The following is a 25598-nucleotide window of genomic DNA, read 5'->3' on the forward strand; positions in this document are numbered from 1 at the left end:
TTCTCTCTCTCTCTCTCTCTCTCTCTCTCTCTCTCTCTCTCTCTCTCTCTCTCTCTCTCTCTCTCTCCAGAAATCCCACCTATAACTCCTGCCTAACGATTGGCCATTCAGCTTTTTATTACACCAATCACAGCAAATACATCTTACACAGCATCCAAATATCCAACAACATTGAGCCTGGATGGTTGAATGACCCTCTGCACTGTGTTACAGCCTTTGGCTCCTTCCCCCTTCAGTCTCCTCACTATATGGTCACCAAAATGGGATATACGTACTAATTTCCCTATCCATTGGCTCCCACATACCATCAGAATGCAGAGCCCTCACCAGAATGCATGAGGTTTTCTGTGATTTGGCAGTTTCAACCACGCCAGCCCCTCCCACACAGCCTCTTTACTACTGTATTCAGGAAAGCCATGTACCTTGTCCTCAAGGTGCCTGTGTATGAGTTCTTACAGGCCAAAATGTTTGTGCCTAGCTTAACTGTTGAGCAAGTCATTTACCTTCATGTCATTACCTAGCTTAAACCATCTCTGCTGTCTGGGATGCCTTTAGTTTTCCTTCTCTTTGTGCTCCTCCTACGGTAGCACTGCTAAGGGTGGGGTGGGGGCTAGGACGCCTAGTCATTATGGCAGTGACTCCTTAAGTGAAAAGGGTCTTTTAAGAAGTCTATTCCCTCTTCTTGCTCTTCTCTTCCTCAAACATACACCTTACACAAGAGCAAGAGCATGCGTATATGCGTGCGTGAGCACACACACACACACACACACACACACAGCCCTGAGTTATTTTCTCTTCAATTGATCAGTTATATAAGTGCAATGCTGAGCACAGTTGTTTTTAAGTTGTCCTAACCTTTAGGTTTATTGATTTTTTTTTTCAAGCATCCAGGGTGTTTACTGAATATTAGAAATGGGGTCCCGTACTTACTTTTCTGCCCTGTCCTATTTTCATAGGGATTGGCTTGCTTGGCATTCTCTGTTCATTTGAAGATATTTAATTTTTATTTCGTAGAAAATGTGCTTAGTTCTTTATTTTCTGATGGTCTATTGATCGCAACAGGTTTGTATGCTTTCGATTTTTCTCCCAACATAATTGCACTATTTTCACTCATGAAAATTTTCACCTGTGGAAAGTAACAGCCCAGTCTGGTAATTCCATTCATTGACAGTAGTATCACAATTTCTGCTTTGCTTAGAGGAAAAAAAAAACTACTCTGTAATTCGGCTTCAAAACTGAGACCTAATTCACTCCGTTCCAGAGTCTGCTAGCTAGTGTCAACGTCCTAGGAAATGTTCCCAGATGTGAGCAAAATAGAGTTGAGAACTAAGTGAGGAGTGTCCTAGAAAGAAAGGCCCACCTGATCTAACACCTCGTGTCTCCTCCACCCTTGTCCCCTTCCTTCCTGGATATGGTTTCTTTCCTATGGTGCAGCCACCACCACGACGAAAGTGGATCCACTGACTGCCTGTTTCCCCGCACAGCTGTTCCATTTTTGCCTTGTGCAAACCCAGAGGAAACAGATCCGCAGATAGTGTTCCATGCCTTTAATCCTAGCACTAGGAGGCAGAGACAAAAAGAAGGACAGTTTGGGACCGGCCTGAACAACGTACAAGATCTTGTCTCACTCAAAAGATAGTGAAGGGAGGAAGGGAAGGGGGAGGGAGAAGGAAGGAAAGAAATGGGTTAACCCACTCTTGAGCACAGCTCCCCCATTTAGAACTAGAACACTCCTTCTGCCCAGGACACTTTCCACTCCCACCCCAGACAGGAGGGGATGTCTGATTCACTAGTGAGCAATGTATTGGCTTCCTTTCCTCTGGATGTGCCTCCCTCTTGGTTCCCATTCTGACTGCCCAGTCAGGTTCACCCTCTCCAAACTCTGCATGTGAATGTAGCAGGAAAGGGTTGCTAAGCTTAGTTTATATTAACTTACATATGTAGAAAGATGTAATCTGTGAGTTTATTTTATTCACTGTTCCTGGCTTAAGTGAACAAAATCTGATAGAGCGTTTACACAATCTGAATTATAAACTTCCATTCATCTATTAGACCAAAAAAATGCTTTTGATTTCAAATCTTTTAGCATGTTCTTAACAATGGGGGAGTTCAACCTCCGCATTTCTGAGGATAATGAAATGTTCTTGTATGAGCTACCATTTATTAATGGGGTAAATGCCTGTCCATCAATCAGGATTCTGACAATTCAATGAATGCTCTGAATGGTATTTTTTTTATAACATGCACAATAGTAAAACAAATGTCCATTTATTCTTTTTTTCCCAGAAGTTGGATGTTTTCAGCCATTCTTAAAAGAACAAAGATGTTTGCTAACAGATTATGAATTTATGAGACAAAAATCTTGAGGATAGAATGCATTCTATTCTTTTAATCTTTACTCTTCCATATCAGGCTTGGACAAAGATCTTAATCATATATTGAAAGTAGAAAATGCACAATTGGCTTTTTCTTAGGCTAAAAGTCTGTCATTTTCAACTTCTAAAATGATGATCAGGAGAAGGGCTGAGATAACCACACAAGAATGAGAATAAAAGTATTATCTATTTAAAGAAACATTTGTGTAATGCCCAAGAAAGTGCTTAGAGCCACCCCTGGTCCCACTCATTATAACTATTATTCTAGCATCAATTTTAAAGTTTTCTTCTATAGCCATCTATATCTGAATCTTTAATAAATATACAGATCTAGATCTTTTTTATGAAATTTCATGTAAAGTACAAGTTGTGTAACCTTTCTCTAAAAAATGAAAAAGAATGTTTATGCCCTTTGACAGTTATACTTTCATATGATATTTAAAATCACTTGATGAACTCAGTCACCCTATTGATCACATTTAAAACAACATGTTTTAGATATATAACAGCAGCAAAATAAATAAAAATAAGAAATTGTGCACAGTTTGCAAATATGTATGTGTTAGGGAAACAAACTCTTAAAAATTGAGTCAAGCCTGGTGGTCCATGCCTTACTCCTAGCTACTGAGGAAGCTGGGATAGAAAGATCTCAATTTTAAGGTATTCTTGGACCACAGAGAACGTTCAAAGGCAGCATGGACAATGCAGCAGGACTGTCTGGAAACAAAGGGCCGGGGTGTAGCTACATAGAAGAGCACTTGCCTCACATGTAAGCATTTGGTTCAAATCCCAGTACAATTAAATAAATAAATAGGAAGGAAGGAAAGAAGGAAAACAAGAAAGCAGGCAAGCAAAAGACAGAAAACTGTCCGACTCCCAAGATAAATAGATTCTATCCAAGTCTCTTCATTCCAAGGTATGTTTGTTTCAAGAGGTGGTCACTCCCTCATTTTTTCTCTACATGTGTACAACTAGGGTTGTCATTTAAATATATTCATGGGACATGCTTACACTAAAAAAGAATCCAGTATTTGAGATTTAAATGGGTCTCCTCCACTTTCACTTCCTAAATCTCTGTGGGGATATGGGCTTACTCCTTAAACTTGTGGTTCCTGTTTGGCCCTTACTGTGGCCTCTGTCTTGGAAGAACTTTAAGGGCTTCAAGAACTTGAAACTTGAGTTAAAGGAAAACCACAAGATGGCCAAGGGTGAGGAAATAACAAATAACCCTATTTAAACTGCAGAGAGAAGTAAAGGAATGAAACACTGGGCAGGTATTCGGAGTGGTCTTTCCCAGAGCACTGGCCAACTTCCTCATTGCTGTCCAGAGCAAGCCAAACTGGCTAAGGCACGGCTCAGTATGATAAGCAGAGATGTTGCATTCATTAGATGTCAGTGTGCGCTGCATAAATGAATAGCAGTATATCCCATAATTTATTTAAGACCTTCGTGGCCAATGAAACGAAAGAATCTGACCCTCGGGCTGGGCTGTCTGAAGGGGTAAGGCACTTCCATATTGGTCTTGGGCCTAAGAATCCTCCCACTCTCCCCACCACATTCCACCTCTTATCCAGAAAGTTCTACATGGCATTAGAGTACAAGAGAGGTATTCTGGGACCAACTAATCTGTAAATATTAAAAATAACATGGTCTTATGGGAATTTTGGATTAGTTAAATGTGATCACACAAACGAGCAGTCAGATGGGCTGAAAAATCCAGACGCTTCCTTCTGTTCCTTTAATTCACCATTGGAAACCACTTGGGCTTGAGATGTAGGTCTCTGGTAGATCACTTACCTACCATACTCAAGACCATGGGTTTGACCTCTTCGGGGTGAGGGTGAGGAGGAATGAAAAAAGTAAAAGAAAGAGGGAGAAGAAGGGAGGAAAGGAAAGGGTAGGCAGGGAAGGGAAGGAAGGAAGGAAGGGAGGGAGGGAGGGAGGGAGGGAGGGAGGGAGGGAGGGAGGGAGGAAGGATCTGACTGCACTGGAAAGGGTTATGATATGGTGTATTGTCTTTATCATTATAGAGACTGTGGTTAATATCGAAGCATAGTGAAAAAATCCAGAAAAAGAATTGTAAACTTTGCTTTCTTAACAGTTCTCTGGTTTCATTTATGTTTCAATTTAGGCTACAGGCTTATGGTATAGAGCTTATCTTGCTGTCTTCAAATCAACAGAAGTTCTCAGTACCTAGATAACTGTTTGTCATGTAATAGATGCTCACAAATATCTGTTCACTATTGTGTAACACCATGTACTGTGACTGTTTACAAATCCAGCCCTTGAAACATCATCAGAAACTCCTTATTGGAATCTTGTTGCTATAACTTTATTATTATGATCCTACCTTTTCTAATCTGGCAGAGTGGGCACATGCATGGTGCTCATTCAGAGGTTGGAAGTCAACCTTGGAGTCGGTCCTAATCTTCCAAGTTCTTTGAAATAGAATCTCCTGTTGTTCATCATTGTGTATCCCAGGCTAGCTGGTCACCCACTTCTGAATATTCTCCTGTTTCCATCTCCTATCTTGCAGCAGAGGCTCTGGTAATTACAGATGATGTTACCTCATCATTTTATGTGAGTTCTGGGGATCCCCTAAGGTCCTCACACATGTGTGTCAAGCACTTTACCTACTGAGTCACCTCAGCTCTAATAGTCCTACTTTTAAAGGAAATGGAAAGAATGTAAATTTAGAGAAGGCTAAGAATTTTCCTTAGAATGTCGTTCTTGCAAGCTCCCTTGTATGTGACAGTGACTGTTTTTATGAGTTAGCTTCCTTAATGTGGCATCTCAGCCATTTTCCAGAATTATAAACTCCCTTTATACACTTAAATGTATTATTGAAATCCTTTACAGTTTTATATGTTAACTCATCATTTAGATACATTATTTTGATCTTGAGTTCATGCTACACACTCTAATAGACTTCAGAAATACATAGTAGGGAAAAAAGAACAGTATGCCACCCCAGAAGTCTCAGGTAATGAATATGTCCCCAGGTGTCAAATGAGATATTTACAAGTAATTGTTCAAAAACACAAAGAAACCATTCTTTCCCACTTATTTGAATATTTTATGTAGTCTATGGTAGGGCCATACCATCCTGAACATGCCTAATCTTCTCTATTTCATGTAAAGTTGTTTTTATGCATTTGACCTTGTGTATGAACTCACACGTCCGTATATTTTTTTTCCTGGATATTATTTGTTTGTGATTTGCAAGGAGTAAAGGAATTATTATGAAACTGCTCACCATAAGGAAGAAGGAAAGACACAATTTCATTGGCTCCTTTAAGCCTAAAATATGGTGGTTGGAGATAGCCCGACGATAGTGAGAACCTTCCCCTCTCCATGTCTGAGCTCTTCTGCCCATAGCACCAGCTTCAACTCGGGCTGGCTCTGCCCACACAGTAGATGTGATATCAAGGTGGTATCATCTGTGTGTTTGGAACCTCTGAACATGAGTGGTTCGCTGCCAGCATCCATATGGTTGTCCTTGCTCTGGTCGTGTGTTCACCCTGACTGAGCACTGGCTCAGAAGACAGGAGCTCGGTGAAGAGCCTGTCTGCTGAGCAGACTCGCCCTGCAGTGAGAAGTGGGCAGCATGATTGATAGGCAATCTCAGGAGGTGAGGTAGAGAGAGTTTTCGAAAGAGCTGCCCGAGGAAGAAATAAGAGGTGCTGAGCAGGTACAAATAAGGGTTCATTTAGGTACTGTGCCTTCTGAATAAAGCCCTTTCCCTAGAAACGCAACTAATTAGAAACAGTTCAAATAAGCAGCATATATTTTAAAAATGAGAAATACTGAGGAAACCTTGTTTTCCTTTTTTCTTTAAAAGTTTTTTTTTTATTTTACATAAAACTACAGTTCCCTCTCCCTCTGAGACCTTGATTTTTTGTGTACATTTAGCTAGCATTTCATTCTCTTCAAACACATATGTCATCTGAAAAAAAATGAGAATAACATTTACCTTATGATTATAGTTAGAAAAATATAACTGTTTATCTTGTAAGCTAGAAAGTGCTTTCAACATAGTTATATATCATTGTGACTTCTGAGAAGAATCAGGTCCTAAAGTGAAGTTAATTGTGTCAAAGTTTACAAAGTCTTCCTCTTTAAGAAGTGTCCTACTACACCTGCTGTGATTTTTTCCTGAGGAGTCAATCTTTGAATGCAACACTATGTTTTTGTTGCTGGTTGAATTTTGAGTGGCACAGATGCCACTCAACAGATGCCTGAAAACCCACCATATTGCTAGATTTGAGAGGAATGATATGACCAACACAAGATATTTTCATGAGAAAGCTCAAAGCGGATAGGTGGAGAGGAGAGTTGAAAGGCAGATGGGACGGTTATGAGCCCGAATTCATAGTTAACAGGCCGTCTCTAATGAAAAGACTCCTAAATGCCACAGGTTTAATGACCGAGATGGCATGGAGGTGCTCACAGGAAATGTTTGCTCAGTGAGCATATACTTATTACCAACTGCAGAGAAATCAAGAAATGCTTTATAAGTGATTCAGTTTTATCTGCTATGTGCACAGTTCAAGAGAATGAATTAGTCAGTCTGTTTGAATCATCTTTATATGTTCCATTTAGTTAAAAAAAATCTGTTAAATGGCTAGCACTATTTCAAAGAGAAAAAAAGGAGCAGAAATGGTGGGAAAGACATTCTATGTTGAAAGTATGATTCACACACATCACAGGAAAAAATGGAGCAAGGCAAAAATATATGGGAAAGAAGTGTTTCTGAAGTCACTGCCGTTATAAACATTAAAATTTCTGGCGTAGCCAGATCTGGCGTAGAGCTGGGGAAGCAAGAGTAACATACGAAAGTTGATGGCACTGGTGTGACAGGTGACTGTAGAAAAGTCATCGCTGAGATCAGAATTGTCACAGTCAGAACATACTTTGGAGTTCACTGGTTCAGTTCAGGAATGCCAGTAAATATTTAATAACCGTTCTTGTGTGGGAGGCGAAGCTCTAATTTGCAGTATTTGCCAATTCCTATGATGTAGCACTCCCATCATGCTGATTTTGGGCTGTCAAGATAAGGTGACTGAAATATAAGCTAGGAAGAGACGCACAAAATAGGTATCCTAAGCCAGTACCAGAGGACCCTAGCATGCCACTGTTCAAAACTCACTTTACAAACTAGAAAGTTGATGAAGCCAAAGAAATTGAGTGACTTGTTTGGGGTCACATAACTTAGCTTCAGTGCCACAACTGAAGCTAGGTTCTGCTTCTCACAATTATGAATGCGTAATGAGGAAAGGACCATAATTGATTGTCAAGGCCATGTAACTCCATCACCAGGCTATATTTCCCTTCTTTGAACTTCTTGCCTTGAGTTTAAACTGTTGTGTGGTTGTCTGTCTTTCCTACTAGTTTCTGTTCTCACTGACAGTTGGAAAGTAATTTAGTCATCTTTGAATCTTCAGCCTTCTTCTTGGTATCTGGCACATTATAGATGCCCATCTGTGTTTTCTGAGATTTTGAATAAACAGCGGTAATAGAGAACATTCGTTGACCTACCACAGGCCAGGCACTGCACTAACATGCATTTATCATTGAAATTACAGAGCCGTCTTCACAAAGGAGGTGAGTCCCATAATGCACCTGACCAGAGTATGTAGTTGTGCACCTGGCACCAGAGTCTGCACTTGGTACTCTGGTCTCACCAACACACACCTTTGTAAACAGAGCCTAGTCTTAATGAGCTGGAATGGTTAAGAAAATGGTGTGTATTAAATGATTAATTACATCCTTCTTCTCTTCTGGTTTTCTTTTGCTTTGCTGTCCCATCAAGTGAGACAACAAAAAGCTTGTTTGCACATTTGCTGAATTCTAGCTAGTTCAGCCTTAGTATAGTGAGTGTCATATATATCAACCTTAGAACATTATTCTTATTCTAAAACATTATGTAATCCCTCAGATTGTAAAAATAAAATAAAAATCATTTTGAAGTTTCTTTCACAAGAGAAAAACTATAAGCCATGCACACTCAGTACTGTTTTTTAATGGGCATCAACTTGGAGGCAAATGAATTATAATGTTGTTTGGTCTTCCTTTTGGAAAAATGTATTCACTTATTTCACTCATATCGTATTTTTTGGAGAATATACAAAAATAGTGCTCTCAATCTTGGAGGATATACTGATATATGTCATGTTGAGAAAATATTTAATTTTTCATATAATATACTCTGGACTGATAAGACAATTTATCCCTAATCCTTCCTTCTCATTTCTTCTTGTTTCTCTACTTGGCACCAAATATGGTCTAGTATATTTCAAAACAATGAGAATTATACATTAAAAAAGCAAGTTCAATTCCCGGTCTTTATATGTACTCTAGAAAGGTCATATGTCTTCAAAACAGCCCCTCTTTTTGATACTTAGGAACAATCACATGAGAGTATCACACTGTGGGCACAGAGGTAGATGGATGGCCTTAAGTCACATGACTAGACAGGGAAGAGCTGGGGTCGGAAATGTGATGGTGAAACATCTGCTCTGCTATGACTCTCTGTGTAAGAAGCTGCTTCAGTAATGAAGCATCTCAGGGTGGGCTGCTGTCTGTTAGGCGGGGAACTAAAGTCACACTGGCTGACTCCTGACAAGCATGCTTGTCCAGAAGAGGATGCTAACCATACTTCCTTCTTCACAGGATGTTTGTGGAGAGAAATCAGACGGTTTAGCAGAATGCCCAGCATGTGGTAAGCACACAATGCATGTTATTGTTGTTCTTATTATTATATGGCTTGTACCTCTTTCAGCAATTTCTTATTGAAACTTCCCTTTGCTCTCCGGCACAACAGTGATTTTCTAGCTTTGCTGTACATCACCCCAAAGTCTATATCCTCAGCCAGATCCCTTCATGTGGACCCTGAAGACTACTGTGTCCTCAACTGTCTGTGTCAGGTTTTTCTCATGAGTGTAAAGCAGAGGCCACAGAATGTTGATCGTATCTTACCTTAAAGAAGCCCCGGGGCTCAAAGGGACCCTTCCATTAATTTCTTACTGATCTCAGTTTGCAGGCTCTACTTTAGTTATTTTGAACCTCTTCATCCAGCTGAAGTCCCTAGTTCCTCCTCTCTATCCAGGACTTGAAACACATGTCTGTGCACTCTGATTTACTTTTAGAATGTAGAGGTATCATGTTCTGAACCTCTCGCTGTTCCTGTACTGTCATGTGACTTCTCCACTCTGGCTGTGTCAAAGAACATGACCTCTCTTCTGTTCCAGGAATCTTAGAAATACCTGTTTGGAATATTGCATCATCAGCTTTGTCTCTCACTTGTGCCCATCACCCACTTCTCAGACTCTAGTACTTGCCACTGTCCTGCCCACGCCATGTGCTCTCCACTGCTTCTCTGCTTCATACAAAACTAGTGTGTCTGTGAGGAATCTTCGTTCACTGTCCTCCTTGAGGACTGAATTCTAGCCCCATTTGCGGTCTGGTTTCCTTTCTACTCACACAGCTCTCTGTTAACTTGTTGCCTCGACTAATGAACTATGAGCTTTCCAGAGGAGAGCACTGTGTCTTTGTAGGTACAAATCAGTGTTAGTAAAAGAGAAAGTCTTGCAAATGAGCATACACCCTTTTAATTTGACAACGAACTCCAAGCAACCGCTGGTACCTTTGGCTTGTTCTCACTTGGATGAACATTCTACTTCCTCAAAACACACATTCCCTTTCACCTTAACAGTATTGAAGACTACTGTTAAATCTATTGAAATCACTCTTTTGAAGGTCAACAAATCGTTCTCTCCCATGTGGACTAAGTTCTTCTGGAGACCCTTGCGTGGCTTCTCTAGCACTGAAGCAGTGCTGGCTCTTGATGTCTCGATGGCTTCTTGACTCGTTGCTTAGTTCTTTTAATGCAGGTATTCTCTCAGATTTAATTCATTGGCCACCTCTTTTTCTTCCAGTCCCACCACAAGCATACCGGCCTAGGTTTTAACTCTCACTTCTATGCATATATGTGCAGTTTATTTCTGCTATTCTAAATGAAGTACCAAGTACCCTGAGTTTTGAATTTGCATTCCTTCCTGATTCCACTCCCTACTGTGTCACTTAAAGCAGATGTGTCTCACCTGGACCAGTCATGCCTCTCATCCATAAGGGCAGCTTTCCTCAGAAGCCTTTCATTATTTACTCTGTTCCTTGGCATAGATGTTCATCTGCTCAGAATTTCATTTGTCACATAATCCAAGCACCTGCTTCCCTATAAGTGATGTGAACCCTTCCAGCCGTTCCTATTGTAGAACCTTCCTCGGTTCCCATCACTTAATTAAACTCAGCATGCTGAAAAACCGCATCTTCTAGCCAACTTCCTGTTGCTCCCGCCATGCTGTTGGATCTTCTTCTCCATCTGCCCAGACGACTCCAGTCGTCTTTACCTCCCCTTTATTCTGTCCAGCCAGATGTCAAATCTTACTGAACTGTGCCTCTCACTCCCTCTTTCTGTTCTTGGGGCTACCATCTTGCTTCTGGCCTTCCTTCACTTCATTGAAGGCCATCATAGTTGCTGGTCAACCATTTCTTTAAAGCTCCCAATTTTAGAAATTTAATAGACCCAAAATCAAAAAGTATGGACTCAAGTTCTTGTTTTTGAACGTACTGCTTATGTTTTCCTTCACACACAGCTTCTGTATTTATTTGCTTAATTCCAGCTGTGTTCCAGGCTCCTCAGCACCCAATTCTTGGATTACAGTAATGAGTCAGACAGATGCTGTCCTCCTTCTGGACCTAACAACATAATAATGAACGTGTGCCTATTTCACATACCGTGATCCCATACAGAAGCTGTCTCTCCCTTTCCTGATACTGGTAGTTTTGGAGCTGTACCATATGGGGTGTTGTAATGACGGAAGGTATAGCCATCAGTGTCCGTGTGTTACTTACTAACCGTTTTTAGGTTCACTGAAAGGCAGGAACTACGGCCCAGTTTCCATTTTCTGTAGTGTAAGCACAGAGCCATGCACATATTAGTTGCTTGGTGACTTTGGGTGTGGTTTCATGGATCCAAAGTTAGACTTTACCACCACTGTAAAGCCAAATGTGGTTTTAAGCATCCTTCAACCCTGACAGAAAACACAGTGATAGGTATTTAGTTTGCTTCATTCTAAGTCTCTCTTTTGCAAAACAATACCCTACCACTGCACATAGCTATTATCTGTAGAATTCGCATGACTTTAACCTGTGCCCCTTATACTTTAAAAAACTGAATAACAAGCCATTCACGCTTCCTGGGAGAAACATTGGTCCGTGTGTATACCACAGAATGCTAAAATAATGTTCTTTGTACTAAAGAGCTTTTTGACTTGATAATGAACAATATGTTGTTTTTTTTTCCTGAGTAAAAGCTCTAAAACTTTAGTTCTGAAGATTAAATTTTACTTTACACATTTCAGCCTGCTGTTTTTCCGAAGTCCTAGTGATCTTGCATTAAGCATTTGTCTGTGTGAAACAATAGGTTAACTATAGCCAAATTATAGCCATACCTTTTCCTTGCACACAAAATCCTATAAACAGCATGTGATCGCGCGCGCATCTAGGATTTATGATTGTTTTCTTCCAAAAGGAAGCTAAATTTAGCCTCGTAATTCTACATGCTCCCAAGGAAACAATGCCTGCTGTGATTTCTAGAATAAATGAATCTGAACCACAGTTCCTTTACTTGACTAACCAAGAAAGTTTAAGTATCAACCTAGTCATTAGCCACAGATATGAAACCACATTAAGCCACCAGCAAGGGGCTAAGAAAGAATGTGCTATGTTTCTTATCTAGCTGCTGAATGTCTCTCAGTTACTGCATTGGGCCTCAACACAGAACATTGTTTGCATCACATAATGGTCCTTGAAAATTACTCGTTCGTGGCTTGACTTCTAAAATTAAACTATGTGGAGTCATGTCCAGCCCTACAATGCATCTTTATGTGAAGCTAGCTAGCAGTTTTTGTTTCCATTCTATGTAAAAATTCCAATTAGGAAATGTTATTTCTGCCAGCGAAGCTGGAGGAGGCCTTCCATTTTTCTTCTTGGTTTCTAATGACGACTAAAGAGCTCTTGCCTGAATGTATCTTGGCAGATCAACTTCTCACAATGAAGGCTCCCACCGTGCTGTCACCTGGCATTCTGGTGCTGCTGTTGACCTTGGTGCAGAGAAGCCATGGGGAGTGCAAGGAGGCCCTCGTGAAGTCCGAGATGAACATGAACATGAAGTATCAGCTACCCAACTTCACCTCAGAAACCCCCATCCAGAACGTCGTTCTTCATGGGCATCATATTTACCTTGGAGCCACAAACTACATTTATGTTTTAAATGACAAAGACCTTCAGAAGGTGTCTGAGTACAAGACTGGACCGGTGTTGGAACACCCAGATTGTTCTCCATGTCAGAACTGCAGCAGCAAAGCCAATTCATCAGGAGGCGTTTGGAAAGACAACATCAACATGGCTCTGCTTGTTGATACGTACTACGATGATCAACTCATTAGCTGTGGCAGCGTCAACAGAGGGACCTGCCAGCGGCATGTCCTTCCACCTGATAATACTGCTGACATACAGTACGAGGTTCACTGCATGTTCTCCCCACATGTGGATGAAGAGTCCGGCCAGTGTCCTGACTGTGTAGTGAGTGCCCTGGGATCCAAAGTCCTCCTGTCTGAAAAGGACCGGTTCATCAATTTCTTTGTGGGAAATACGATAAATTCTACCTACTTTCCTGATCATTCATTGCATTCGATATCAGTGAGACGGCTGAAGGAAACCCTAGATGGTTTTAAGTTTTTGACGGACCAGTCCTATATTGACGTCTTACCTGAATTCCAAGATTCCTACCCCATAAAGTACATACATGCCTTCGAAAGCAACCATTTTATTTACTTTCTGACTGTCCAAAAGGAAACCCTAGATGCTCAAACTTTTCACACAAGAATAATCAGGTTCTGTTCTGTAGATTCTGGGTTGCACTCCTACATGGAAATGCCTCTGGAGTGTATTCTCACAGAAAAAAGGAGAAAGAGATCCACAAGGGAGGAAGTGTTTAATATCCTCCAAGCTGCATATGTCAGTAAGCCTGGGGCCAATCTTGCTAAGCAAATAGGAGCCAGCCCAAATGATGACATTCTCTATGGCGTCTTTGCACAAAGCAAGCCAGATTCCGCTGAACCCACGAATCGATCGGCAGTTTGTGCGTTCCCCATCAAATATGTCAATGAGTTCTTCAACAAGATTGTCAACAAAAACAATGTGAGATGTCTCCAGCATTTTTATGGACCCAACCATGAGCACTGTTTCAATAGGGTAAGTCATATAGGCTTCCTACTTAAGATTAGATAGTAAGCAGAATAGACACCAGTCTAAAGAAAGGATATCCAGGCTTTTCTGTGCTTAGTAAATGATTTGTATTCAAAATATTTACAAATTCTTTGTAAGAAAATTAGGAAATTGATCTTCATTAATGATTAAAATAGTATCTTATGAAATTTATGTGGGGCTGGGGAGGTAGCTGTTTATTGTGTAAGCATGGGGTGTTGAATTCCATTCCAAGAACCATGTGAAGAAAACAGGTGTCGTGGTACATGCTTGTAACCCCAGCACTGATAACAGAAATGCCTTGGGCACACCGATCAGCCAGTTTCGCCTAATTGGCATTCTCCAGGCCAATGAGAAAGACCTTGTCTCCAATAAATAAATAAAAACACACAGGTACCAAGGAGTGACACTCAAGGCTTACTTCTGGCCTCCATGTGCCCACACAAAAAATTTTTGCACCCATGAGCATGTGCACACACACACACACACACACACACACACACACACACACACTATAACTAAAAGAGAAAATAATTTTAACACAGATTTGCTTTCCTGCACAACACTTTTTGTTTTGGATTGATGATCACTAAAAATGATGTTTTCACAGGAAAGCATAGGAAAATTGTTGGTGTTTTTATTTAAATAAAGCAGAACTTGCCATCTGTAAGTAGAGAATTTTTTTCTGCTAGTCATTTGATCCTTTAGTGACAGAGGAAGAACACCAACCTAAGGAGTCCATTGAGCCTAGATTTGCACATATAACATAGTACCACCTAACACCTTGACCCTCAGTGACCGTAACTGAAGAGATAGTGTCACTTTGAATCCTGTCTAACGACATTTGGACTTTGGAAATGTGTGTCTTGTCTGAGCAGTTTTCACTCTAAGAAATACAGGTTATGACTACAACTAGGAAGAACATTCAATATGTACTTGATAAGAGAAAGTATATAGTTCTACTGCAGTGTACCCAGGGTATATGCATTCAAGAACACCTGGGTGGCTCTTGATGGGATGCCTGGGATACTCCCCTATTTGGAAAATTACTTACCTGTTTTATAGAACTCAGAAAATACATCCTTTGCTAAAACAAAGACAAAATGTCCCTCCTTTTCCCTCCAAAGTCTGATAAAACACATAACATGCACATGCCAGTCTCAGCTAAGACATATTACCCCCTTGCATGTTTAATATACATACGCATAACACGCACGTGCCAGTCCCAACTAAGATGTCTTGCCCCCTCACGTGTTTAATATACATTGTGAACTCTGTAAGACACAACGGAATCCTTCATCAGGCCGCCCTTTTCTTCAATAAAAAATACTATCAATACTATAAAATGATGGAAGACAACTGGAGGGCTTTCTGAAACCTGGGATTCAAAAATGCAAGTGTGATACTCAGAGCATCTTAGAGAAAACATGTTCCCTGCATCCAGCAAGCTTGCTGAGCAACATAGGTTTAAAGAGCCTTTGGGGAGTTCCTTCAGGCTTCCAGGGCACAGGACCCTGATGCTTGCACTTCGTCCTGTTGGAAAGTTAAAAAGACAGTTGACTTTGCAGGAGCATGCTGGCATCTTATCTCGATGTTTTATTTTGTACATTTCAGCCTCCCAGTTATAAATGTTCTTACCCATTTTAGAAAGACTCAAAACCTTCTGAACTGTGTCTTACCCGCTTTGACGTTTTTAGTGTTCCAGGGGGAAGAAAGAGGCAAGATTATCCAATCAAATGCAGCCTAGTTTTATCACGCAGGAAAAATGCCCCCAAAGCCACACCTGAAACCATTATCACTCCCATCTCAAAAATTCTTGTGGGAAACAAGATGTAACTTGCCAACAGTCTCCTTGCAAGGGAAGCCAAGTTTCGCACTGGCCAAATTCCATAAAGACAAATACCTGAGAAGCTTCATTCTTTATTTGCCGGTTTATCTTCTCTGCTTACTAATGGCTTAAATTCTTCTGAAACCGAGACTACACATGCTCTGTTTTCACATACCTGGCCCACAGAAAGTGTTCCGGTCATCAGCATAGAGTCATTTCCCAGCCTTGCCCTACAATGATGGCAGCATGAAGAAAATGGTTTACAGGGCTTGAGCAGTTAGGAAGGCTCTAAGAAATAAGATGACTGTGTTGTCTTGGCTGATTAACTTGGCCAGATATTAGGTGACTCTTTTAATGATGTCTTGGAATCAAGTCTTTGTTTTTAGCATGAAGTTTCAAGACTAGGCACACATTGGGTAGTTTTGCTATTAATAGCTCTAATACATGTATGGACAGACTTGGGTGTTCTTTGGACGAGCTGAAGGATGCTGTGGTGGTACCTATCTACCTAGGCTCCTGTGCAGTCCTCAGTGTGTGTGATAAGGTCCGTCAGAGAGGCTTTTTGCCCTCCCAACTCCCCTCCATATATAAAATGTATTTCTACTGGAGGATCAAGCACTAGGTATCAGGAAGGACCACCTTCTGTTCAGGGATACAGCGGATGTTTCAGGCCTTATTGATGATCAAGCTCTGTTGCTTTCTTTCTCCTCACATTTCATGATTGTATCTAGTCGCACGGTCTTTACCGGCATCTTCTCACATCTGCAACAGGAAAGCCCCTCTGAGTCATCTGAAAATTCTGAGGGCACATCATTTTCACCCATGCCTTATTTGTGCTTCAGAGCTTGTCTCTACATATAATTCAGTTTCTGGGAGCTTATAGTAAGGTGCAGGTGCCCATCCGTGGAATACTAGTGTTGTTTGTTATAATAGATCTTCTATAAGAATATAATCTTAGGCCAGACTGTGGTGGTGCACGCCTTTAATCCCAGCACTCCAGAGGCAGAGGCAGACAAATATCTGAGTTCCAGGCTGGCCTGGTCTACAGCATGAGTTCCAAGACAGCCAGGGCTAAGAATATAGTCTTGATTTTCACAATGCACACATTTTTTTTTCTGTTGAGTTTGATTGTGGCTCTTAAAGGGTTTATTTACAGTGACATCTAACTATGAATTCTATTAGTTTGCATATCCACAATAATTTCAAATTCATTTAAAATATCTCTCCTGCTGTTTTTTTACCCATTCATTAGTGAACCTTTATAAACATCTCAATTCAGTATGGACTCAAGTTGTTTTATGCTAATGCATATTACGTTAGGTATTATTGAGCAAAATAAAATCATAGAGAAAATGCCCTTATAATATGGAAACTTTGTAATGACCTAACTTTAGGAGGAAAAAAAAAAAACCCTCTTCCTTCTATTTGGAGATAAACAGCATTATAAATCCTTAATCCGCTTCAAATTACTAGACTCTCCACCAATCATACATAAGGAACTTATTAACTTGAAAGTCCAGGAAAAAAATAGTTTATGGACACACTGAGACAATTACTGCAAATGCAAATCAGTGTTGAATAGGAGAACTATCTAAAATCCCCAAATCATCAGCAATCTTATTCTGTAGATAGACTATGTATTTTACTTGGAGACTTGAAATACTACATTTTAGAAAAGGTTTCTGATGCCTGTTGAGATAGGCAAGGTTCTTTATATAAGGTAGTGTTAATGCATTGCACTCTTTTCTTTGGTCCCATTACCAAAGCTGCACTCTACTATGTAAACATTTGAAAAAGTAAACTTGTAGTAAATATTTCCCCAACATCTTGGTCATCATTTTTTTAGTTTTTTTATTAAAATTGTTTTCATACAATATATTTTGATCATATTATTTTCCCTCCCCCAACTCCTTCCAGATCCTTCCCACTTCCTACTCACCTAACCTCACGTTCTCTGCCCCAGCTTTCTCTTCCTCAAGAAAAACAAAATTGGGAAACAAAAAATAAAATTGAAAAACAATAGATAAAATATACTAGAACAAGACAAAAGTCACACACACACACACACACACACACAAATAAATAATAGATAAACAAATAAATATAATATAGAGTCTGTTTTGTATTGGCCAACTACTCCTGGGCATGGGGTCCTGTCCTAAATGTGGTTGATATATTCAGTGACATCTTGGTCATCTTAATAATGAGTATGAATCAACTGCAGGCAAAAAGTGATGCTTGGTACCAGGCACTCTGGAGCAAAAGGCCTGGTCTACAGAACACTTGTGTGACTTCCACCCTGCTGCTTAACTTCTTGCGAGCTGGGTTTCACCTGCAACATGCAAGTAGCATAACTTACTTTGCAGGTGTTCACAGAACGTGCAATGATTCTTTGATCCACCTGGCACAATAAGGTGACTATAAAAATAGCTCCTTGGGAAACAGTATAGCCTAATGAAGGAAGGGAGCCTTAGGTCTGTAATAAAATAATCACTCAGAAGCTTATATTAATTAAAACTGATCGGCCATTAGCTCAGGCTAACTACTGACTAGCTCTTACATTTAAACTCAGCCCATTTCTGTTCATCTATATGCAGCCATGTGTTCCGTGGTTCTACCTGTGTGCCATTACATGCTGCTCCCTGGACGGTGGGCTGGCATCTCCTGACTCAGCCTTCTTCTTCCCAGAGTTCTTCTTGTCCATTTATCCCGCCTATACTTCCTGCCTGGCTACTGGCCAATCAGGTTTTTATTTATCAACCAATCAGAGCAACACATTCACAGCATACAGAACATCCCACAGCATAGGTCCAAGATCTAGGTTAAGGCCTTGACCCCACTGTTTCTACCTGGTGAACTTGAGAACATTATTTACATTCTCTAGGCAGTCTGGCCTCATGTAGAACCTATCATATGGACAAATACAGTAATACTCAACAGTCCTGACTTATTAAAAGACAGATATTACCATAAAATACTTAGATAAAGAGAGCCAAATTCAAATGATCAGTTTGTTTCCTTTTAAAAAGGCTTATTGTGGTTCTGTTTCTCATGAGAGTCTTCACTTTCCTCGCTATATGTTATGAGAGACCAAAGTCCATACAGCTTAATTAGTTAATATCTAAGCAAATGACACTGGGGGAGACTGCAACTGGATCCAGTTGCATTACACTCAAGAAAATCTTCTTCGTGCTCTGACTTAAACTTTAAACTGGCCTTGGCACAGCAGAATATCCTGCATATGCACTTGAAGTCAAGCTTTGCATTAAGAATGAGACAAGCCGGGCGGTGGTGGCGCACGCCTTTAATCCCAGCACTCGGGAGGCAGAGCCAGGCGGATCTCTGTGAGTTCGAGGCCAGCCTGGACTACCAAGTGAGTCCCAGGAAAGGCGCAAAGCTACACAGAGAAACCCTGTCTCGAAAAACAAAAAAAAACAAAAAAAAAAAAAAAAAAAAAAAAAGAAAAAAAAAGAAAGAATGAGACAATACAGCTCCAGAAGAAGTCAACCCCGTAGGTTGTTTTTATTGAGCTTCCTTGTTTCTCAAATATCACTTGTACTCCAAAGAGTAGCCAACTGCTTCCCAAAATAAAGGAAACTAAAGGTAGTAATTTTCCATCTCCGTTCTTGAGTGCCAGAGTTAAAGGGCCACCACAGCAAGCGGTCAGAGGGGGAAAGGAAAGTAATTACAACAGCTTTCAATAAGAACAAAAATCCAAAGATGCAAACAAGGAATTAGGCATGGGCAGAAAAACAAACATTCAGTGATGTTTCTTATCACTATCATAAAGATGATAGATGGGTAAAATTGAGTTACATTTAAGTTGTAATGGAAGAAAATAATTGCAGCATTCCATCAGGAAACCACAAGATCCATTATTGATCCATCCTCCTCAGGGCATGTCTTGTAATATTTAATAAAATAAACAGAGATTTATAACTCTCTATAGGCCGTGTATCTATAATCTCCCACACTATTCAAATTGTAAATGTGGAGTCAGCATTAGAAATAACATCCATGTCATCTGATTGGCTTGCCATGGCTCATTTAGACTGTGTGGTGCTCTCAAGAGAATGCATTTTGTATTAGGGTTGAAAAATGTAAAGTCAGATTATGAAGTTGTTGTTTTTTTTTTACTTCCTGTGCTCAGGAATGAGGGAATGTTACCCTATATGTACTGTTACTGAGGATTCTTCATTCTTGATATTAGACAGTGCTCCAAACTTAAACATTAAATATCTTGGCTGTACATCGAATGTAATTGCTACCAAAACAAATCTTTTAAGAAAGAAAATCCTTGAGGGGCAAGGATTCAATGTACTTTACCTTAAAAAAAAAAAAAAGTTGAACTAAAACTGTACTAATTTTTCACTTGATTCTTTTCCGTAGCTCTTGGCTCTATTCTCTTCCAGACTCAGCAAGCTGCTGCTTCCTGACTTATTTGAATTCTCCCTCCTATCCATTGCATACAAAATGACACAGTGCATTTTTTTAAGAGAAACTTAAAATTAATTTCTTTCCAGAATTTCATAATATTCTCTGAGTTCATCGCGCACACCCTGGGGGTGTTTTTTAAAAGAAGCAAATGAGCCATTAGTGCCTCTTACCTTTTCCGAATCTCCCTGCTAACCCCCTTAAACATCACATATCTGTTCCCAAGCCCATCCCAGAAAAGACTTAAAAATGTCACAGCATAAGCTTTCATAAACCAAAAGCAAAAGGACACAGTTCAAGTTGGAACTCTGGCCAGCAAGACAGGTAGCCTTTACCTGTGGATGGTACTGACTCAGGATGTGAGTAACAGTGTCTGCCACATGTGGGGTAGCTGAGGTTAACCATGCTCCCCTGCATTTTAAGAGTGCTTCCTGTCCCTGGTGTCTTTTAAAACAGGGCATGACTGTGTTAAGTTGCTGATCCCTACATGGTGATTCATTTGGGGAAATTGCTGTATTGCTGTATTGGAAAATAAATCTAACAGGAAAAGAAATGGATTTTAAAGGCGACTTGTGAAAAAGGTAAAATTCTGAAGCCAAGGCACCATCAAGATGTGATGTTTCCATTCCCACATTCCACAGTTAGAGATTACTGGAAGCATGCAGAACCCCGCATGTTGATGAGGATGATAACCTATTGAGTAATAACAGATTTTTTTAACTTACTATAATATTTCAAATTTTGGGTTTTGCACCCTTCCTCCAGACTTCTGTCTTATCAGTGGCCAGCCCTCCCTGTATTCTTATCTCCTCTTTCAAACAAGAAAAACAAGGATCTGCCAGAATTTAGAGAGGACTCACCAGGAATTTCTGCTGGTACTTATCTGTACATTGGCACAAATACTGATTAGTGGACACAGAATGACCAAGTGCCCAGGTATGTGCTGTAAGTCACATCCCCAGAGCCCATGGAGGGCTCCAAAGTATCAGGGCAATGAAACCAAAAGCTTGGCTACTCTTGATGTCATAAAACTCCCTTAGCTTTTTTTTTTTTTTTTTTTTTTTTTTTTTTAAGCATGCATATGGTAAGTGATTCTAGGATCCTAGATGCATTCCAGTCTGCTAATTATTTATTTTTTCAAACTAAAATGTTCCAGGAGGGTTCATTTGGTTCATTTGCATATGAATCACCAGCTGAGCAATATTGACTTCCTATTCTAAAAGCCAGGCTCTACCTTGGGGAAACAATTTACTACACTTAACCTGGGACCTAGGCTAATGCCGGAGCAAACGAAGTGTGTGTACACAGACACTTGGGGACTTTGCCCGTCTTTCAGAAGGAACAGGAAAGGGAAATGTCTAACTAGTACATGCTAACATAGAATAAAGGTTTGTTTTAGCCATTCTCCACGTTCACATGGGGGAAAAGATGGTTTATAAATCATATAATTATAAAACAAAAAGATGTATTGCTGTACTTCATCTATCTTATTTGGGTATATTGTCAAAATGTTCATCAGTCAGAGAACATGAAATGGTAGATGACACTTCAGATTGCACTCTAGGTAGAAGGGGTGAGTTGAGGTCAGTTTGGGTTTGGAAGGCATTAGGTTGTAGAGCTGCTTTATGGAAATTCAGTTTGTTGTATTGTCCTCACAGAATACGTAGATGATTCATGAAGGCCTAGAATGTAGGTCTGCAGACCAGGAAAGTGTACATTTGAATGCTAAATTGCCCACAGATAGTTTGCATTTAAAATATCTGATTAACAATCAGCATCTCACAGGCAGCCTGCTAGCAGCGAAAGTGAAGGGGCACTCAGGATTTGGGGACAAAGCGGGACTGAACTGGCCCACCGGCTCTGAGGGAATCAATAGTGTTTAGTGCTAATGCACTAAACAGGTTAGAAGCACTAATGCGGTGGCAGTCAATAGCAAAAATGAATGTCTCTAAAAATCATCTTGACAATACAATGTGCAATATTTTCCATTTATTTTCAGCTAATTACGTTGCGAGCTTGTTCTTTCGTCTTATTAGTTTAAGCTAAGTGCCAGGGAGCCTAGCTGTTTTATTTAGGGCACAAAGTGAGCAGATACTTGTGAACACTGTTTTCAGCAAGAGTCAGAGGGAAAGGATTTATTGTGCAACCAGGCTTCAATAGGATGCCCAGTAGTTACTTATTGATGCCAGCTCTGATGTGCGGCAGTGAGGAACCAGCTGTATATGACACTCACCTCTATGCAGCAATGGATTCGTGGAGATGACAGAAAATGACCAAGTCACGCAAGTAGACAGGATGTCCTCGAATTGATGAAATATGACATAATCTGTGAATAGAAATGACAGGCAACATCTAAGTTTGATGGTTTAATCTTAAAAGGCTTGTCTGGAGTGATAACAGTTAACTTTTACATGAAACTTGAAACTGTAGAAAAAGCATTATATCTTTAATATATTTAGTTTGGGGCAAACATATGCCAAGTATCTAATATGTTAATAAACATGATCTATTTCATAGCCTTCTGGGTGAAGCATAAACTGCTCCATTTAACTTTAACTTTTTAAAGTGGTCGTGAAAGCACATTATTTTGCACTTAACAAAAATATCAGAAGGTGTAGTGCCCTGTTGCTGAGAGTTTAACTTTATAAAATATATTCTGTTATACAAAATTGTTGATGTGTTTTAGTAAAGCTTAGTATGGAGGAGGTAATGTGTGCATGGCTGGAAGCTGGAGATGTGGTTTCAGCTGTGCTCACTCCCTGCCTCTCATAGCCTAGCGCCCATCAGCTTCTTTGGGAATCGATACGTTTTCTACTGGGCTGCATTATTTCCTCCTTGGCTCCCTGCCTCTCTTGTGTCAACACTCAGTATTCGTGGAGACATTTCTTCTGCACATGAAAAGAGTTCTCCCATTACTCATGAGTCCCGTGACGAAGAATCATGCAACTCGGAGAACACAGAAATGAGTCCTTTGGAAGTCTTCGGCCTTCTAAACATTAATAGAATCTGAGGGAATGTGATGCTGAGGTGGCCCAAGTCACATTGTCCTTCTGGATCTGCCTAGTGTACCCTCCACAATTACATCCCTTTTTAGTGTGTTTCCTGCTCATGAGGATCATGTGGCTGAGAGGCCAAGTGTGAGCCAAGTGCTCCCAGAACTCATGCCCATCTCATGCGCACCTCCTGAATGTCCTCCCAGGACTCATGCCCATCTCATGAGCTCCTCCTGAATGTCCTCCCAGGACTCATGCCCATCTCATGAGCCCCTCCTGAATGTCCTCCCAGGACTCATGCCCATCCCATGAGCACCTGCTGAATGCCCCAGTGTGTGCTCTTCAACCAGGGCCATCTTTGTGTTGCCAATTCCTTCATCTTCGCTGCACGCACAATAAGCCTTTCTGTCACATCAGCCACCTTCATCTGCTGATACGTATCTAATCGTGCAGGTATCTAAGTGAGGTAAGGTCTCAGAAGGGAGGCTTTCGCCATGCTTTACCACCAAGCGTCTCCATCGTACATTATAGACAACAGGCAGTGTTGATTTGATCTTAGAAGTCTCCAAAATAGATCTATGTATTTAAACTGTAAAGAAAGACCATGTGAATCACGGGAGTATACGCTCTTGAGCAAGTTGGGTTTTTTTTAATGAATACATTGTAAACAGTGCTGTTTTCATTGTCTGCACAAGCCGCGAAGGTTTGAAGCGCAGGTGTGAAAATGTGTCTGCGGGATCCAAAGGAACGCTCACCTTTTTCTATGCTTGTTTGTTCACTTTTGTTTGACCAACAAAGAAGCGGCCTTTGCCAAGAGAATAGGAGGCGTTTAATCTTCGGAGCTTGGTCCTGTGCCTACAAGTCAGGGAGGTCACTGGCTTGCCCCTTCCTGCAGCCTGTAATTACAGGCAGAGGACTATCTGTTTTCCAGTAAAGTGACCAGAGTCTTGAGTGGAATAGACTGTTTATAAGAGCAATGGATGGAAGAAATGTACACAGTTTGGAAAATGATAATAGGAAAGTGAAACTATTTTCTTCATATTTTCAACAATATGAGACACTCTGAGTCCCTGGAAATGTCCTAAAGTGGAATAATAGAGGTGAACCTTGGGTCACATTAGGTAATCCTGGTAATTAGCAACTTGAATTATTATGGAGAGTTTACAGAGGGATGGAATACATCTGATAATTTATTAAGTAGAACCTAATTTGTGGCTCCACCATCATGGTAAACAAGAAGCAGTAACTATATTAGTAAGAGGAATTTAGAAATATTTTTACCTTGAAAAAAAAATTACATTGGATTTATCCGGAGACACTGTGGGAAAAAATTAGCACTGTTTCTTACTCTCAACTAAGCTCAGGCTGTTTTAAGTATAAGTATTGTAAAAGTGGTGACTCCAGGTAGATAGAGTTGGGCACATAACATGCAATTTCAATTCTATTACGGTCCCAATGCAAGGAATATCCATCAGGATTTGAAAAACGTGACATGTAAGAGGTAGTTTAATGAGAGCAGATGAAACTTGTAATAGATGTTTAAAAGTCAAAAGTTTAAGTTTTAAGTTGGTGACAGATACGAAGAGAACTTAAACATATTCCAGCCTTACAGGTGGTATCATATTATGGCAAATTGTGACAATTTTCCCCACCTACTAAAAAGAAAGTTCCTCATTGAAAAATGAAAAACAAACCTCTCAATTTTCATAGGATCTGGGCTAACCAAGGTGAAGGCCATTGCTGTCAGGTGACTTGAGATGCTGTGAAAAAAGCACATCAGCTCACAAAGAGAAGGATTGGGAACTATTTGGAAAGTGAACACCTCCATTTTCATAAATAAATACTGCTTTCGTATTAAAGTCTTCCCTGCATTTTTGGCCCTAGGAAGCATCTGATGCCCTAGAACTTTATTTAAGGCTCTGTATGTTGGAGGTTCAAGAAATAGTTAAGAAAGAGTTAAACTTTCTATTTTGTCTGTGATTATATAATAAAATCTCCATTCCAGTGAATGGGTGAACAATTACTTTAATAACGATGACAGGATAGCTTCATTTCACCTTTCTTGCTTTGGTGAGGCATTTATTTTTATACTCTGAGCTACAGGCAAATCACAAAATAAATTGAACTATTGTTTGCTTAATGCACTGTTTCCTTCTAACCTTATTCTTGTCTATCAACCTCAACCCCGTTCCCCAGTGACTCAGAAAGCCCTCGCTGGGATTAAGTAATCATTTACACAACCTCTCTCATTCATTAACCCATGTTGACATTCTCCTGCTGCAGCCCAGCCTTGCTTAAGGATTCCTTAAGCACCCTACCCAGCTGCTAGTGTGGATGCAAACAACACCTATTTAATCAAGAAATTTAATATTTCCGAGGAGCCATTTGGCCTGCCTCAGCCTTCTTCATGAACAGTTTCCTATTCCGTCTTCAAAATAAAATCTGGATTCATTCCTAGTAAATGCATAGTTTAAAAATCTTTAATTTCTCCCTTTCTATGTATTCATAAAGCAGAAATAGAAAATGTTATTGCTTCTATCAGGTTTTTTTTTGTTAGTGTGTTAAAAATGATGCCAATAAGATAAAATTAGATCACCCTGGATCTGTCCTCATCTCTAGTGAATCTGTCTCCACAGTGCC

The 25598-nt window shown here is 40.2% G+C and overlaps 1 protein-coding gene across 1 annotated transcript in view; it reads left to right on the forward strand.

Annotated features, from left to right (window-relative positions):
- Positions 1-9051: 9051 nt before the first annotated feature.
- The window catches only part of Met (MET proto-oncogene, receptor tyrosine kinase), an 83366-nt gene continuing 66819 nt past the window's right edge, over positions 9052-25598 (forward strand). Inside the window, exons 1-2 of the mRNA XM_059257397.1 lie at positions 9052-9096; positions 12475-13691. Of these exons, the coding sequence (XP_059113380.1) occupies positions 12489-13691 (1203 nt within the window). The 5' untranslated portion in view covers positions 9052-9096; positions 12475-12488. The remainder of the gene's footprint in view (positions 9097-12474; positions 13692-25598) is intronic.

This window comes from Peromyscus eremicus, chromosome 3 (assembly GCF_949786415.1).
Source record: "Peromyscus eremicus chromosome 3, PerEre_H2_v1, whole genome shotgun sequence".
Taxonomy (NCBI): Eukaryota; Metazoa; Chordata; class Mammalia; order Rodentia; family Cricetidae; genus Peromyscus; species Peromyscus eremicus.